At 42.5% G+C, this 19,550-nt stretch overlaps 1 protein-coding gene across 2 annotated transcripts in view; it reads left to right on the top strand.

The window, feature by feature from the left end:
• Positions 1-19,550, top strand: part of PXK (PX domain containing serine/threonine kinase like) — a 100,690-nt gene that overhangs the window by 38,695 nt on the left and 42,445 nt on the right. For both annotated transcript variants that reach the window (XM_063426866.1, XM_063426867.1), the window contains exons 2-3: positions 13,688-13,738; positions 14,843-14,890. In XM_063426866.1, the coding sequence (XP_063282936.1) occupies positions 13,688-13,738; positions 14,843-14,890 (99 nt within the window). The remainder of the gene's footprint in view (positions 1-13,687; positions 13,739-14,842; positions 14,891-19,550) is intronic.

Genomic DNA, 19,550 nt, shown 5'->3' with positions numbered 1-19,550 from the left:
CGGGAGGATCAGATTTGGCACAGGTTGCAGACAGCGCCATTTGGGGACTCTGGAGTCGCATACTGGCAGCGGCAATGTGAGTGGAGTCTGCTTGTTGGATAGAGGGGGGTGCTGGGATTTAGTATATGTGGGATGCTGGGGTTTAGTAGAGGGGGATGCTGTTTTTTTTTTTTTTTTTTTTAATACTGTACTTTTCAAAATAAACCTACCGTATATACTCGAGTATAAGCCGAGTTTTTCAGCACATTTTTTGTGCTGAAAAACCCCAACTCGGCTTATACTCGAGTCAGAGTCTGTATTATGGCAATTTACATTGCCATAATACAGACTGGGGGGAGATGGGTGCTGGCAGAGCTGTACTTACCTTTCCTGCAGCTCCTGTCAGCTCCCTCCTCCTCCGCGCCGTCCGTTCAGCACCTCGGTCAGCTCCCAGTGTAAGTCTCGCGAGAGCCGCGGCTCTCGCGAGACTTACACTGGGAGCTGACAGAGGGAGCTGCACAGACCGAGGAGGAGGAGAGAGCTGACAGGAGCTGCAGGAAAGGTAAGTACAGCTCTGCCAGCACCCCTCTCCCCCCACTGAACTACCAATGACACTGGACCACCAGGGAAGGAGCCCCCCTCCCTGGCCAGCTAGCAAGCAGGGAGGGGGGACGAAAAAAAAAAGATAATTAAAAAAAAAAAAAGAATAATAATTAAATAATAAATAATAATAATAAAAAAATAATATAAAAAAAATAATAATTAATAATATATCAAATGCCCACCCCCACCAACACATACACAAACACACACTGCATCACACACTCACACTTCATTCATATACACACACTGCACTCACACACACTCTGCACTCACACACACTCTGCACTCATACACACACTGCACTCATACACACACTGCACTCACACACACTCTGCACTCATACACACACTGCACTCATACACACACTGCACTCATACACACACTGCACTCATACACACACTGCACTCATACACACACTGCACTCATACACACACTGCACTCATACACACACTGCACTCATACACACACTGCACTCATACACACACTGCACTCATACACACACACTGCATTCATTATATACACACACTGGAAATAAATATTCAATTAATGTATATGCACACACACTGCACTCATACGCACACACACTGCACTCATACGCACACGCACTGCACTCATCCGCGCACTGCACTCATCCGCGCACTGCACTCATCCGCGCACTGCACTCATCCGCGCACTGCACTCATCCGCGCACTGCACTCATCCGCGGCACTGCACTCGTCCGCGCACTGCACTCGTCCGCGCACTGCACTCGTCCGCGCACTGCACTCGTCCGCGCACTGCACTCGTCCGCGCACTGCACTCGTCCGCGCACTGCACTCGTCCGCGCAATGCACTCGTCCGCGCAATGCACTCGTCCGCGCACTGCACTCATACGCACGCACTGCACTCATACGCACGCACTGCACTCATACGCACGCACTGCACTCATACGCACGCACTGCACTCATACGCACGCACTGCACTCATACGCACGCACTGCACTCATCCGCACGCACTGCACTCATCCGCACGCACTGCACTCATCCGCACGCACTGCACTCATCCGCACGCACTGCACTCATCCGCACACACTGCACTCATCCGCACACACTGCATTCATATACGCACACACTGCATTCATATACACACACACTGCATTCATTATATACACACACTGTAAATAAATATTCAATTAATATAATTTTTTTAGGATCTAATTTTATTTAGAAATTTACCAGTAGCTGCTGCATTTCCCACCCTAGTCTTATACTCGAGTCAATACGTTTTCCCAGTTTTTTGGGGTAAAATTAGGGGCCTCGGCTTATATTCGGGTCGGCTTATACTCGAGTATATACGGTATGTTTCTATGAAAATTTAAGTTTTTTTTTTTGTGGCTCACATAAACTTAAACCTTAAAACTTAAACCTTGTTTATGTGACCCGTGCTAGACTTTGAGTTTGACATGCTTGTCTGTAACTATTATTATTGGCAACTTATACTGCAGCTCTTTAAAATATTATGAAGGGGGGATTTAACTATAAATGAGACAATTAAAACATGTTATAGGAACAATAGATTGGTGAGGACCCTGCTCAAGCGAACGTGCAATTTATCACTCTTAGCAAGAGGCTCTAGCCTCATGACAGATTCAGGTTACTACACAGTATAGAAGTGAATCACGGGACAGTTAAAGGGAGCATCCCTAAAACTAATGCCGTAATTGCACAGCCCTCCTAGACCCAGCGCCAATGTAGGTTACACATCCTTGTGGTAACCCAGTATAGCACTGAAGTGTACAGGTGGGTTTGTTGGAGATGTGGAAAGCCATCATTACCTGATTATTTTACCCATACTGATGGAATCTACTAGTTCAGGGTTAGGCAACCGCTGACATTCTAGATGTTATGGACTACATCTTGTATAAAGCTCTTACAGCCATAATGCTGCCAAAGCTTCAGGGGAGATGTAGTCCGCAACATCAAGAGTGCTGAAGATTGCTTTACCTGGTATTAGATCCATGTTTGTTTTGTGGTTTTATCTAATGTTTGCTCACTTGAAAAATAGATATTGCCCCAATTGTTCTAGTCTAGAAGTTTAATTTAGATGTGACAACAGAGTCAAATGCACCACACGGGATGCTTACAAAGAACAGAGAAATGGGTGAGAGTGGATATCTTGTGATGTCTTATGATGTTGGTCAGGCTGGCATGAATACAAGTAACTGACTAACTTTTTTTTTTTTTTTTTAAATAAGAAATAAATAACATATATAGTGGTTTTTTTGTTTTGTTTTTTTTTTATTAAAAAAAATAATTTGAGTCTTCACAGCCTCTGTCTCGATAGGCACAGTTCTGGAGAAAGATGGATAAATGATATTATGAATTCCACATTTTGAACTGCTTTGAAGAATAAGAAGACTTGGATTTTTTTTAAAAAAAGTTATCGTTCTCAGAAAATTGGCAACTTTAAATACCACATACTAATTTCAGGCTAAATAGTGATTTGTGTAGTATTACAGCGAAGTAAAAATGTAAAGGTTTATTAAGACCATTGGATAGGTAATGCCATGTTGTGGACTAGTTTGTATAGCATGCAAACTGCCTTGCCATAGCTAAAGGTGTGTTTAAAGGTTAATCAGAACTATATTTTTTAACAATGGGTTCTAAGTTGGCTTAGTTTAAACTTAGAAATAATTATTTGTTCTTTTCAATTCATCAATGACATTGTTGTTTGCTTCCATGGGGCTAATGAATACAAATCCTGCTTTAATGAATAATAAATCCTGCTGTTTGTGAGCCATGAGAGTCTTTTTACCCTACCATTTGGAGACAGATGTTACACAGTCGAAATTCTGTTTATTAATCACAAACATGTTGCAGAAGGCATACCAGTCGTGTGTTGCTGCAGGAGTGATTCTGTACTTCTTTTTTGTGCGTGTTACATATAATTCCTTTTGCGCACAGCAAAATTCTTCGTCCTTAAGTTGTGGACAACCAGTAGAGAGGCAACAGACCCCATGTCAGCTTGTTGAGAGATACCCCAATGTCTTGCTTGTGATTTGCAAGTTCCCTTAGATTTAAAGGAGGACTGTAGGCACCCAGACCACTTGATTGCAATGCAGTGGTTTTGGTGTCATGTCACCCCACCCCATTTTTATTTTTTTTGTAAATATAATTTTTATTATTGTAGCCAATATAGAAGAAAGTAGAGGCATGTAACACATAGACTCGCAGGTCTACCATTTGTCAATAAAACTCAAACTACAATTGTATCGTAGGCACGCAGGCCCTTCCGTAGACTGGACACGCAGGTCCCTTATATCATTAAACATCCAAATCTCGTGTGTGTGAGCTCCCTAGCCCCTCTAGTCAGTACGTACTCAGTGATCCCTTGCTTCCTTGCTATCTAGTTATTGGGGCCTCCCACCTTCGCTCTTCCGGTCCATCAGGCCAGGTATGATCTCCCAGGCCACCTATCCCTGTCGCCTGGTTCTCTCCCCTCTGTCTCCCCCCTGGTGTTTGAGGGGGTGTGTGTTCGTTTCCTACATGTGTGGTTGAGGTGAGTCCGCTTCGACTATTCTGCGATTTCATGGTAACATGATTGTGCAGGACCTCTGTTACCTTCTGTCTACGGTATCAGAGTGGGTAGGTATCACATTCGGTAAGGGGATATGAGTGGAAGGATGTTGTATTCACACTGTTTATTTAGCCTTCGTGACACTTGTTCGGTGTCGCTTGCTGTAAGGGGTTAGGGTGAGGGATTAGGTAAGTACCAGGAAAGAGGAGGAGGGTCTGTCGTCGGTCTGTGTGGCAGTCCGGTCTGTGTCCCTTACTGTCATCAGTTATGTAGGAGCTTCAAAAAGTCGGGTTTTTGTCGTGGTCAGTAACCAGTGTGTCCAGATGTCTAAGTACGTCTGGTGTTGCTTTTCGTTTGCTAGCATGGTAAGCTCTTCGATCGCTCGCAGCTCCTCCATTTGATTGAACCATTTAAGCATGGAGGGAGACTCATTTTCACCCCACCCCATTTTAACCCTGCAGCTGAAATCATTGTATTTTCTTGCAGATTGGTATTCCAGATGCTTAGAGTTCCTATAAGCAGCATTTTAAAAATGTAAACAAAACTGGCTACAATAATAATAAATGAAAACAAACAGAATCGTCAGCTACATAAAACAATTTAATTGCAGCAACATGTTTTTAACCCCTTAAGGACACATGACATGTGTGACATGTCATGATTCCCTTTTATTCCAGAAGTTTGGTCCTTAAGGGGTTAAACTAAGTAACATACTGTAATAAATTTGAAACCTTTGTCAGGACATTGTGAGACTGTCGCCCAGCAGTTTGTGTCTGTCTCCCTTCAGTTTCAGGAAACAAAGGCTGGACAGGAGAGAAAGTAGCTTGTAATGTGTATACGCTGCTTTTAAAATATATATATGACTTTTTATAAAACAATACATTTATTTTAATGTTTAATGTGTTTTCTTTATTTTTGTCATATTTTATAATGTTTTCAGTGTCATTGGGGTGGGGGTACAGAAAAGAACAAGGGAATAAAATTATTGTTACAGAGGTCAAAAAGCTTATTTACCATTGCTTATTTACATAATATACTTGCAAGGTAAGGTCTTTCATTGGTTGCAATATCATACGTATGTTGGTACTTTTGTGCTATCCATGCAACATTTGTTGCTGTGCTGATTCTAAGGGTTAGGGAGGGGTACAAAAATAGAAAGGGGAGGGGGTACGGGTACCCTGTTTGCTTATTTTTAGTTTTTTAACATCGTTATTTTTAAGAAAGGTTATTTTCATTGTCGTTGGTAGAGGGTACAGGGGAGGATGAGGCAACAGGGTAGGTGGTTCAAACAGTGCCAAGCGTAACATTGTTGGCATTAACAGTCATACTGTATAAGCATGTTAGGTACAATTCGTCTTTGGTTACATTAATTGCTGTGTATCCGGGTACCAGTACTTTGTGTGTAATCTTTAATATTGTTCTGAATCTAAGGGGGAGGGGGGGTACAAAAGTAGCAGAGGGAGGGGGTACGGGTGCCCTATCTAGTTTGTTCACGTTCTAGTTCAATATTTTCCGCTATTTGATATGTGTGTCGGGTTGTGTACCTTGAGAGGTATAGGTGGTAGAACAGGTGAGGGGTTGTATAGGGTTGAAGGGGGGTGTCGGGTCCCTAATCTGACCTGTTTTACCGTTCGGTTTGTTTCCCCGTATAGATATGTGTTCTTATGTAGTCATGGTCGGTATGTTTGTCTGTGGCAGATTCGGTGATCATAGCTTATGTCTAGGTGTGTCCGAGTTTGCGTATCATGTGAGGCGGATTTGTCGGGGAATGTGTTTTTTTTAAAGTGGGACTTGCTCTAAATAGAAATGGACAACAGTTACGGACCAAATGACCAAACATGCACTAAGCCAGCGTTTCCCAATTGGGGTTCCGCCAAAAGTAAAAAAAAAATTAAATGGCCCTGGGCGGGGAGGGAGCAGTGAGCAGTGATCTCCCTGCTCAGCTCCCTCTCGCACGCAGCAGTGGTGCTGGGGCTGGAATATGACGTCACTCCGGCTCTGGCATCACTAAGAGGCGCGCGCGAGGGAGCTGAGCAGGGAGATCACTGCTCTCTCGCCGTCCACACGCCAGCCGCTTAGCAGCCCCACTGGACCCCAGGGACTCCATGCCATCACTCCTAAAGGTAGGAGGGCTGGGTGGAGTAAAATGTAAAAAAAAAATTAAAAAATTGTATGTGTGTCTGTTAGGGAGTTTGTATGTGTTTGTGTGTCTGTCAAAGAGTAAATGTGTCTGAGTGTGTTAATGTGTGTATCTGTGTGGCAAGGTTTGTGTATGTGTCACTGTGTGTATTTAACTGTGTATGTGTGTGTATGTGCTAGTGTGCATGTGTGGGTGCAAGTGTGCGTATATGTCAGTGTGTGTATCTGTGTGTCAAGGTGTGCATCTGTGTGCCACTATGTTCCAGTGTGTGTGTGTGTATCTGGTTGTACATACATACATACATACATACATACACACACAGATATACACACCTTGACACACACCGGCACATACAAACATAGATACACACACTTTGAAACATAGATACACACCTTGACTCACAGATACATACACACTGTGTGTCAAGGTGTGTATCTGTGTGCCACGATCTGCCAGTGTGTGTGTATCTGTGTGTCAGATTCCTACACACTGGCACATACAAACACAGATACACACACCTTGATACACAGACACATACAAACACAGGTATACATACACACAAACATACATACACACACACAAATACACACTGTGTGTCAAGGTGTGTGTATTTGTGTGTCAGTGTGTGTATCTGTGTCCCACTGTGCCAGTGTGTATCTGTGGGTGCAAGTGTGTGTATATGCCAGTGTGTGTATTTGTGAGTCAAGATGTGTGTATCTGTGTGTCAAGGTGTGTGCTACTATGTTCCAGTGTGTGTATCTGGGTGACGGATACACACGCACATGCACACGCGCACACACACACACTGGCACAAACAAGCACAGATATACACACCTTGACACACACCGTCGTAATTAATTTTAAAGAGCATAGCAACCTTCGAGAAATTTTCCATTCGGCTATTTTAAATTAACTTTGAATTCTCACTTTGGTAATTATGGCCTGTGAGGCCAAAATAGCTGAATTAGAGACATTTTCTTATTTAGTCATGTTTTCAGCTCTGCCACGATTTCCACAATTTCCAAAATCTCTGCAGTTTGTAGTTTAGTTAATGACCCTCCACAGCTGCTTTCACTAGAGCAGAGGTAGGCAACCTTCAGAACTCCAGATGTTTAGCTCAGGGAGACCCTATATTCTCCTATGCTGTGTTTTTGTTGCATATGAGGCTCTCCCTAAGTTAAAAGGGAAATCCAAACATGGACCCTGTGCTCACTAGAGGGGTATCTGCTGTACCTTGTTGACGAGGCCCAATGAAGGCCAAATCGCTCATCTGGGTTTGCTCAACGGATTTGACTGCCCTTATGGGCGGGATTAGTCTGATATGCAAATTATATAGGTTCTATCTGTAATGGCGCACGTGAGCAAACACATTTATGAGACCTGATGGGACTGCTCATCGGAGGGCAAGCTACTGAGCGTTTTTTTAAGCTTTTGCCTGTTCTCATCGCTCTCCTATTCTGTTTTTGTAAAAATAAAAAAATGCAAAGACCCCATAAGCTGACAGAACTGCTTTAACAAAATATATTCATTTAAAGTGCACGTTTTCAAGACTCACCTCGGACATGTTATACAATTATGAAACATTGAAATGAAATACAATAAACAATTACTCAGATTATTTAGCTAGCTGTCTCATTAAGACAGAACCACAAGAAATGCTCCTTTTGATGATCATTAATAACGGTGTGAACTAAAAATATCTATTTCATGAAGTCCATCTCTTGAAGGATTAGCTAGGGATGTTCCACATTCAGAAGCAGGTAGAATGGAGTGATATAAATTAAAACTGACCTAATATTTATTATTACTGAAAATACCATGTGTAGCATAGCATGTCTGTGCATTAGTTTGTAATTAATTTATATAATTTAATAACACTTTTTAAATGCATTTCTGGCCATCTCTGGTGGCAGCCATCTTTCAACCTTTTTGGCTGAACATTTACAAAGTCTCACATTTTTTTATAGTGCACTCGTAAGATTTCAGGGTTCATGCATGTGCATGAACGCTTGATTAAAGACATGGATTTTGGTCTGATAAGCTGTACTTCTGAAAATACAGAAGTAAAGGTGGCTTCCTCCAAAAAAATGGTTTCTCTGAAACAAGGTATTTACTCATATCTTTGCACAAAAAAATAAATAAATATACAAATAGCTTTCCTTTCATACCGGCGTGTATCATGACATGAATGACCACCTCACCATTGTGTGGCACTGGAGTTCTAGCTAATACGCATGACATCCTTATTACCATTATATATGTGGAAGACTTTTCACGTCCCTAAGACGGGTTTCATGAATTAAAGGAACACTATAGTGTACGTTGTATTCCTAACACTACAGTGTTCCACTGGACCCCTTCTCTGCCACACTGAAAGAGTTTATTCCACTGCCATAGGGAAGCATTGAGAGGCTAGTGCAAACGTCGCACTGCGCCAATCTCAGATATTTAAGCTACAGCAGAGGTTAGCTGCGGAAGTGCCTCTATTATTTTTGGTGACCGAACCACTTTAACTGCTGTTTGTATTCTGGCTATCACTGCCAGTTCTTTATCTCATTTACTTTGAGTGTTCTGTTTCAACTCTATAAAAAAAAAAATTGAGATTAGATTGACATTCGATATTAGATTGTAGATATTTTTAAGTTTTTCACTTTTTTTTTTTTTTTTTTTTTTTAAACTCCTTGGCTATCAGAGCCATAATGAGTCATAACAGGGATGACCAAAAAGGAGTTGAAAAAAGAGCTACAAGTCCATGAAGCTTTGCCAGCCTAAAGGCAAGCAATGCATCATGGGAGTAGTAGTTTTGTAACCTTATGGCTACTCCATGCCTTATGGCTACTCCATGACTGGTTAAACTATGAGGAGTAGGATAAAATGCTGGTTGAGGATTAAACAGCCTATAAAGAGAGTGTGAGACTTTCTGCTTTGATCTGCGGCCTGCATTTAATCATTAAGTGTATTTCTAAAGATTCCTGAAGCTTCAAACGGCATTCCTTTGCAGCTGGGGGTCAAATTATTTTTGGAAGACCCCAGAGTGCATATGGCTTGGTTTCGTTTTCGTGTAAAAGAAACCTTGAATAATCCACTCAACCGTATTGCAACATGTTGAGCACATCTGAAACAAGGACAGGACAAGATCAGTATGAGCATTCCAGAAGCACCATGGCGTTCGCTTCTCTTTGCTGATGAAGACGAATTACATTTAAATTTGGATATTATATAGAACCAAAGAATGTATAATCGTTGGTGTACTGGTAGGTCTTTCCAGATAATTTGGGATCACAAGTTCTACGTAGCTGACAGCATTCAGTGACTTCCAATACATCATTGTCTATAGAGCTGCTGTTCAAATGCATTGTTTAACATCTTGGGTTCATTCAGCTTTATTTCAGAAAGGGATATAAGCTGTATGACCTAGTCATTCAAATATACATATTTGCATGTCTGCTCTGAATAAAGTTTTTCGTGAACCTCTGTTGTTTTTTTTTTTGTTTGTTTGTTTGTTTGTTTTTCCCCCAAAAAAGTGTTGATGACAATAATCATCACTTGCAGCAATGTCACTGCAGTCTGGTATATGATGTCAATACATAAAAACATGCACATATAAAATCAGTGAACGTGCATGCGCAGCATAACCTAAAAAATGAAAGTTGCTCTCCGCTTTATAAGGCAGAACCTCAAGGCATCATTGGAAGATGCACTCACTAGTACTCAGAAGCCCGGCAAAGGTCCTAAACTCCTTTCTCCAGTTAACTCTACAATAGGTTTTTGGTGGTAAAAGGGGGGATTGAACGGTCACCAAATCGGGTGACAGTTCCTCTTTCTGTCAAACATATTGACACTATGTTTCACAATCACGATAAATTGGGTCAGTAGCTGCATACACGTCTTTATTCAAGGATTCTACGTATACATCTCTTTTTTTTTTTTTTTTTTTTAAAAGCATCATTAGAGCTGTTCCTGGTGAAGCCCTATTGACATTTAAAAAATTTAAAATGTTTTTTCCACTTTCCCACTCTTGTCATTGAGTGACTGGACATTTTCCGCTAGTATCCGAACTCTATTTTCCGTGATTCCAAGAAACTTGAAATTCCACAATTGTTATATCCTGGATATTTTTTGTCTTTCTTTATTTTTGCTGTTTTCCAACTAAGTCAGCATTTCGGTTTCCCGATCGTAGTGTTGAATCAGCATTTACACCTCCGGGAAGCTGACTGTAGTAAGTATAGGTAGAGAGTTAGTATGTATTTTTGGACTCAAGCTTTCAAGCAAGCTGCAAAATGATATTTCACGGTTTGGTTTTTTAAATCCTCTGACGTATGTTGTTTATCAAACAGGCAGCTGCAAGTTTTTACAGGAGAATAGAGCTGCTTATAATACTACATTTAGACATATAGATTAACAGGAAATGTGATCTGTTTGTTAAAAAGCTTGGTTTCTGGGATTCCTGTTGGATTATAAAATAATCCCTGATTAGTGATTGCTTCTCCTGGTAGTCTGTCACATTTATATGAGGGAATAATGTGCCCCCTCACCAAAGTGCAGTTAATATCACCTCCGCAGGGTCAATTCACTGTTTTTCATATTGTGTTTATTGTTTATGTACAATAAACCTATTCATTAGGGTAATACAATGTGTAAACAGGATCTACCAGTAATAGTGAAAAAACAAACCCAAAAAAAACATTTTAGGATGGTCAGAGGTTCTACGGTCTACTATGAACCAGCAGCTGCCATAAACACTGTATAATCTTACCTGGGCACTTTGACATTTCTGACATGTATAGATCACCTTACACTATCATCCTCAACCTAACCCCCGTCAACTAAGAAGAAATCTGAATTATATTGACCTCCAGCAGCTATCAGCTAATATTGATTCCCAACTTCTATCCATCCCTACTTTCTCCTGACCCTCACTGACTATTTCCTCATATAACACTACCCTAACCACTGCCCTGGACGCTGAAGCCCTGCTCCAAACATGCACTTCGAGAACATGCCCCCAACCGTGGCACACTAAATCAACACTCTACCTGCAGAGATGCTCCCGTTTTGCTGAACGCTGCTGGAGGAAGTCATGCACCCAGTCTGACTTCCTCCACTACAAATTCATGTTGCGTTCATACAGCACAGCCCTTGCCCTTGCCAAACAGTCATACTTTTCCTCCCTCATTGGCTCATGCTCCCGCAATCCCAGGTGTATTTTTAATACCTTTAACTCTCTTCTTTGCCCTGCTGTGGCCACCCCCCAAACTAACCTTACAGCCGATAGCTTTGCATGCTACTTTACCGACAAGATTGAACAGCTAAGGAAATAATTCTCACCACCTTGCCCCTCCCTCTCTCTCTCTCTCTCAACCACACCTGGGTCATGCCTTTCCTATCCTTAAGGCATTCTTCCATGCTACTGAACAAGAGGTGACTGTGCTTCTCCTTTCCTCTCGCCCCACCACTTGCCCACTTGATCCTGTCCTATCTCACCTTATCAGATCTCTCTCCTCTTGTCTTGTGTCTTCCTTAGCACACATCTTCAACTGCTCTTCTGGTGTTGTCCCTGCTGCCATTAAACATGCTGCCGTAGTACCCATCTTAAAAAAATAAATAAATAAAAAACCAAAACATCTCTAGACCCATCCTCTCCTTCTAACTATCTTCCCATATCCCTGCTCCCTTTTTCCTCAAAGCTTCTGGAAAGACTTGGCTTTACCCATCTGACTTGCTCCCTCAATTCCAACTCTCTCCTTGACCCTCTTCAGTCTGGCTCCCGCCCCCTCCCCTCCGAGACTTATTAAACTCACTAACGACCTAATCGCAGCTCAATCCAAAGGGCACTACTCTATACTAATTCTTCTTGACCTCTCTGCTGCCTTTGACACTGTTGACCATGTTCTCCTTCTCCAAACTCTTCAATCACTCGGTATCTGTGACACTGTCCTCTCTTGGTTTTCCTCCTCTCTCTCCCAATGCTCATTCAGTGTCTCCTTTGCTAATGATACCTCCTCCCTTCGTCCTGTCTCTGTTGGGAGTCCCCCAAGGCTCTGTACTTGGTCCCCTTCTATTTTCGCTTTATACTGCCTCTCTTGGCAAACTTATTAACTCATTTGGATTCCAATACCACCTGCACATACAGATATACCTCTCCCCTGCCGTCCTGCAACGTGTCACTGCTTGCCTTTCTTCCATCTCTGATTGGATGTCCTCCCGGTTTTTGAAACTCAATCTCTCTAAAAGTGAACTCCTTGTCTTTCCTCCTCCTAATACTGATTCCCCTCTTTTGCTCTCCCTTCATGTGAGTGGTACCCACATCAGTCCATTCTTGCAAGCGCGCTGTCTTTGCGTTATACTTGTTTCTAGCCTGACATTTGAGCCTCACATCCAATCTGTTACCAAATCCTGTAGATTTCATAGCCCGCATTCGCCTCTTTCTTACACAAGATGCTACTAAGGGGCTTGTCCACGCGTGGATTATTGTAACTGTCTCCTAATAGGTCTTCCCACAAGTCGTATTGCCTCGCTACAGTCTGTAATGAATGCTGCAGCTACACTGATTTTTCTCTCCTGTCTCTCCTCTCACACCTCTCCCCTCTGTTAGTCCTTACATTGGCTTCCTGTATCCTATGGGAGTAAATTAAAGGTACAAATCCACACTTATGAAGCACTGAACAAGTCTAGCCCCTCCTTTATTTCTTCACAGATCCGCAGGAATGCCCCTTCTCGGTCTGTCCACTCTGCCCATGACTTTCTCCTGTCGGCTGCTTGCACCCGTACGGCCAACTCACACTTGCAGGACTTCTCGTGGGTGGCTCCATTCCTTTGGAATAGCCTGTCTACGACCATCAAGCTCTCTCATAATCTTTAATCATTTAAAAAGTGCCTCAAAACCCCTGTTTAGGAAAGCTTATGGCCTCCCAGAGTAACCTCTACCTCACATACCTGGCCCTTGCTCTCTCCTAAAGGGCAGCACTCTACTCTCTCCTCCAGCTCTGCTTCACTCCACCTTGTTTGATTGCTGTCCTGTTGGGTTTTACGCCCCACTTCATATAAACTATAAGCTCGTTTGAGCAGGACCCTCTTCAACCTATTGTTCCTGTAAGTTTTTGTAATTCTCATTTATTGTTAAATCTCCCCCTTTGATAATATTGTAAAGCGTTACGGAATGTGCTGGCGCTATTTAAATACCAGTAATCATAATAATGTACATATTATTGGTGAAAATGGCCAGAGTGAGAATTCTCGAGCCATTCCTGCTCACTGACATAAACTGTGCTTTTAAATTAAATTGGTCAGAACCCCAGCCCATTGCACGCAGGGGCTTTCATGCTCTTTTGCTGGATTGTCTAGAAGCTAGCTCTGTTGTACTGACTCCAGGCCTTGTTTACAACTAATTGCGGTGTTTCTGTTCTGCAGGAGTACATCATACGTGTGCAGAGGGGGATTTCCATGGATAACAGCTGGCAGGTAATTCAACTTTGTTTGTCACATAGTGTGTGCATGGTCAGCTGAGTATTGCAGTGTAAATAGTGCTGTGTTGTTTGGACACTGTGGATCCGCTTTTGAGACTTGCCAAGGGGGGGGGGGGAAGGTCGGGAATAGCACCCTAAATTGGGACTGTCTTGTTATGGTAAAACTGCAACTGTCATGACTCACAGGCATCCATTGCATTATGTAACTTGTCTGTAGTTCCATTGCAGCAGGATTTCTATCCATCTACTGACCACCCCTTATCTGCAAACCATACATTGAATCTAAATGTGATCTCAGTATTTTCCTATTTTCCCAAGTTGCTGCCTGTTGAAATATTTCTCATAGCGGGATTGGTTTATCTGAAATGTAGTATCCACATTCTTAGTCCAGAATTAAACTGTATCTGGCTAGAGGGAAATTTTATTATTGTTCCCCACTTCTATTGCTCTATTAAAGGAACACTATGGTCTCCTAAATTACTTTAGCTAAATAAAGCAGTTTTAGTGTATAGATCATTCCCCTGCAATTTCACTGCTCAGTTCACTGTCATTTAGGAGTTAAATCACCTCCCCTGGCTATGATTGACAGAGCCTGCATGAAAAAAAAACTGGTTTCACTTTCAAACAGATGTAATTTACCTTAAATAATTGGATCTCAATCTCTAAATTGAACTTTAATCACATACAGGAGGCTCTTGCAGGGCCTAGCAAGCTATTAACATAGCAGGGGATAAGAAAATCTTAATTAAACTGAACTTGCAATAAAGAAAGCCTAAATAGGGCTCTCTTTACAGGAAGTGTTTATGGAAGGCTGTGCAAGTCACATGCAGGGAGGCGTGACTAGGGTTCATAAACAAAGGGATTTAACTCTTAAATGGCAGAGGATTGAGCAGTGAGGCTGCAGGGGCATGTTCTATACACCAAAACTGCTTCCCTAAGCTAAAGTTGTTCAGGTGACTATAGTGTCCCTTTAAGCAGAATCGGGGCATTTATCTTATGTAGTTACCACATTCAGTTTAGCAGATCAAGTGGGGGGGAAAAAAATTCTGTACACGGAACATATTAATTAAAAAATAAATACATTTTTGTCTGCTTGCAGATTGTGAGACGATATAGTGACTTTGATATGCTCAACAACAGCCTCCAGGTAAGAAGACATGGCATGATTTATTTTCCTTGACTTATTTTTTTCTTTCTATTGAAGCATCCTGAACCAATGATTAACTTGTGTGATTCTTTATTTTGATTGGATATTTGGAATCTAGTGCAGTGTATTTTTTTAATTGTGTCAATAGGCCCAACGTTATGATGTTTGTATATTCATCCCTCCCTCTGTCAATAGAGATTTGCACCATGATCACTTCAGAGTTTTTAAGTAGTCTTATTGCTCGGGGGCTGTGTGCAGAGTTTCAATATGAAACTCTGCATATACAGATATTGTGACAAGCTGCCTTCAATCCTTCCTCATGTTTTTTGTTTAACCAGCAGACCGTAACATGGTGGACAATTGTAAACCAACTAAACAAATTTGCTGCCATGCGTTAAACAAAGGATCTACACAACCTCCAGAGGTAGAGGGTGGGCAGACACACCACCTTCTGCATGCATCCCCCACACATTTTCTGGGAGATAAAGGTGCCTGATTGCATGTGGGCTGGAAGTTGTGTTGTCCTGAGGCATGCCTTCTCGCCACGTGTCCTTGGAGGGGGCTGATTGCCCGCCTCTTGCCTTTGGACTATGGACCAGACTTTATGGGAATGTGATACCCCAGATAGCCATACCATGGAGCCTATTCATATAATGAAAGACTATGGGAAAGACTTTAGCTCCATGGCAATTGTACTGTGTGAGTAGGATCTGCACGCTATTCGGTAGTTTTGTGCGTGCAGATCCCAGCTATCTGGGGATAGGTGAAATGTCTGTGTGTTATGTGTAAATGTGACTTAATGTATTTTAAAGTGTTTTATGTTGTTTTGCAACCATGTGGTTAATGGAGTCTGCCTTTAGTCCTGGGTAATTGGATTACTTCTCCAATTAACTCCAGGGCAGAAGGGAGGAAACCAGGGTGCATTGTGGGGATGTTTTTCTGCCAGCCAGAAAGGAACAAAATATACTTTTAGTAACTTTTGAACCCCTGGTCGGATTCATGCCATTTTTTAATATGTTGTTCCCCTGAATGGATTGATTGTGGATATGTATTTTTTTTTTGTAATTCTTTATTTTTGTTGTGCATGGTATAACAACAGGCTTGTTCAGCCACAATAGCAGTCACAAGCAGTAATGTAACGAACAGGTAAAACATAGCGTGGCATTAGAGTATACAGCACATTTTTAGTTTTGTAGGAGAAAAAACAAAAGAAGCAAGCTATTCCGATAACGATGCCTATCTGGGTAGGCTGTTATATGAGAAATGTTAAACAATGCGTTAGTATAGGTACGCATTATGTATTTACATTGCGAGGTCATAGCAGAGGTTAGCTTAAGGTAACGGTAGTATACATGCTAACAAAATTAAAATAGATGATATTTTAAACTATGTCTGTAACCGGTAATTCTACAAATGCTAGGTTCTAGATGCTTTAACTGACAGCCCGGTCTAATGGTTTGACTGTGCTAGTTTGGTTGGAGCATGCAACACATCTGTTGTTGTCTGTTAAAACATATGCTTACTGAGTGCTGCATAAACAAAGGCAATAAGAGTAAAAGTGAAGACAATCGAGAGTATAACATGCAATATGGTATAGCTGGTATGTCCCTTGGCTACACATGGTTAATATAGTTCTGCTCAGGACATTCAGCCTATGCCGCTTAGAGTCCAGACCTGATGAGGTGGCTTGAAGCCGGGCTCTGCTCCCCCTCCTTGCGCTTTCCATGTGCGGCGTCGAGCCAGTGAAGAATGTGACCTCCAGGGGTTGGCATTTTTGTGCGCCATGTAGCTTAAGATGATCGCCTCTGGGTTATGTTGACCCTGCTGTGGGCGTCTGGAGCTCCGTGGTCGAGGTGAGTAGTAGCGTCCATGCTGTTGGCCTGACCGGCGGACTGTTATTCGCCACTGTGGTTTCTTGCTCTTCTTCTGTTTGGAAGCTGTACGGGGGGGCTGTTTATGCTTGATGCTTCGTGTAGTAGGATATCCCCCTGGAACTGCTCGGTTGTCTGCAGGTATGCAGGATAGCTTGTTGGGTTGATCTCCCTCTGGAGGCTGATTTGGTGTCGCTGCAATTAGAGCCTCGAATTTGGCCCAGAAGTCAGCAAAGGCGGCATCCAGTCGCTCCAGCACATGTTCTGCCGCACTTCCTCGTGTCTCCATGGGTTGCAGCGGGCCCTGCTGGTGATGCATAGGCCCGGCCGCCATCTTAGGTGGGTCAGCCGCGATCATGCGTCGGGAGGTGGTAGCTGTGCAGGGTTGATAGGGGCACCAGCTAGTGGATACCGGGATAACCCCCGCCGGTCCAGAGGGGGGGGGAAGGAGCATATCTTCGGTCACCAGGGCCATTCAGGCAACAAAGGAGCCTGGAGAGCGGCCGTCTCTCCAGAGCTCAGGCTTTTGTAGGCCGCTGACTGCTTTCAGGACGTACTGGGGCCGGATCTGCTCACAACGAGTATCCTCCGGTGTACTGCAACTCCCTCGGTAAGATAAGTGCCTAAAGCGGTCTGCTAGATGAGTGACCTGGGTGTAAATCTCGCTTTATTGGGGCCAGATCGTGGATATGTATTTTTATGTGAATGTGATGTATGGTTTTAAAGTTATGAAAGTTGTGTAAAAGTATATTTTACACTGTATGCATAATGGGATTATGTGTCACACTAAGGGGAGGGGATGTGTGGGAGGTAACATCTATGTCATTGGTTCTTTTATGCCTCCCCCTGGGTGTGGCCTGTATGTGTGAGTTGGAAATAAAAGCCAGGCTGGATGAGCCAGTCCAGAGTTCCTGTTTTACCCTCAAAGTGATGTCGTCTCATTATTGGGGGGGGATGATTTATTGCATGCTGTTCCAGTTGACTGCTAGGAGTACAAGCCTATTCGTATGGTTCCTATTCAATGGTCTACAGCATTCATATGCTTGGGAGAATTTAAAAGGTTTCTCGGATTCAGTGTTCGTGTGTCTCCAGTCGGGAGAATGGTGTTTGCAGTAGCTGCCTGTGCATCTGGAAAGGGGATTATCGCCTAAACTGGGTTTTATCCTCTTGTAAGTGAAACGGTCCGTTACAGATGGGAAGCAAGGAGATAGGCAGGCGAAGGGGAAATGTCAGATTGGGGCATCAGTTGCCTCGTGTGGTGCCTTGCACCCCAGCACCTAATTGAAGAAAGTGATCCAGAGTGGAGAATCTGTTTCTTTAAACCAGAGAGCCAAATATCACTTTTTTTTTTAGAGCAAGTCTCCCAAATGTACCCTGGATGTACATCCTCCTCCTACACCAGCAGCTGAGCCGTTCCCCGGACAATTTAAGAATAAATTAACAACATGAAGACTACACATTTTAGTATTTAATTTCACCCGCTTTTATTGTATCCCTGTACTCATAACTGTGTTTCCTGTATAGTTGCAGGAATAATAATAATAATAATAATAATAATAATGAATTCTGGCTAGATGAGTGTAAGCTCATATGGTTGGTGACACACCACCCAGCTTAGTGTACTGACACAGTTGCAGTAACAATTGTAACTAAAATAGCAATACAGAGGGTTCTGTGTGAGAGATATTACCTATGATATTATGGTGGTGCCAGTTGTTGAAGGGAATGTGTGGCTTCAGGTAAATGATCTCCTGTGTTTCTGTGCCTCCTGGTTTAATAAGGGGCTGCGGACCTTTGGTGTTTTTTCAAAGTAGTTTAAATTTTTAGTAAAATATTATTTTTGGGTGTAATGTGAGGAGGTATTATTATAATTTTTTTTTTTTTATTGCTGATCGAGGTATGACTACCTCCAGTAGTGACATTAGTACTTCATTAGCAAGCGTTCTGGCCTGGCTAATGTGCATATTCTATACAAGAGGGTCGTTCTTTGGCTGAGCGTGATCAGCTGTCACTCTCAGCCAAAGAATGATTGACGGGCTCAGCAGCTGGCTTCTGCAGCTCTACAGAAACTGTATGCGCATCACCTAGCTAACAGGAGGCTCGATGCCTGTCGGGACTTAGGGAACCGGGCACAACAGGGCAAAACAGTTTAGCCCATTGCCAGGAAACAGCGCCAGAGTTCTCCTGGCATCATAACCAGCATAGCTGACTGTAGTTTGTATGATCCTTAGGGTAACCCTTGGAAATAATTATCAATAACTTATTGGTAAACTAATGTTATTTCAAATGAGCGTTAATGTTTTTAAATTCCAAGCTGGTGTTGGTTGCTGGTAAGTTCTATGAAGCAGACTCTAAAGCTGTCCTTGTCACACTGTTTGCACATAACAGGCCCTCTTAAAATTTGGAAGCTGTTCTTTAGTTAAAGGTACCAAGTTTTTTTTCTAAGTTCTCTGTAATTAAAGTTAACTTTGAATTACCCGTCACCGTGGCTTCCCTGGGGAGTCAAGTTAACGAAATCGCTGGTCTGTTACATACGAGAGAGTTGAGCTCAATGTGGGATCTGCTAACAGGATGGCTACTGAGTATTTAATGAGTTCCATGGCTCGTAGGATGAGATATTTCTAGTTTATTGATTAACATGAAACATGCATTTTGTCACTGGACTGCTCTAAGTATTGTTGCCATCATTCTGTTTTGTTCAAAGTCTGAACTAGTTAATTTTGTATGTGCTGATGTGGTTTTCCGCTCATACTGAAAAAAAAGTTTTCTTCTGCGGTTGTTAGAGCTGC

Source organism: Pelobates fuscus, chromosome 7, assembly GCF_036172605.1.
Source record: "Pelobates fuscus isolate aPelFus1 chromosome 7, aPelFus1.pri, whole genome shotgun sequence".
Classification (NCBI taxonomy): Eukaryota; Metazoa; Chordata; class Amphibia; order Anura; family Pelobatidae; genus Pelobates; species Pelobates fuscus.
Note: the sequence above shows the minus strand (reverse complement) of the source record. Positions and strands in the feature narration are given on the sequence as shown.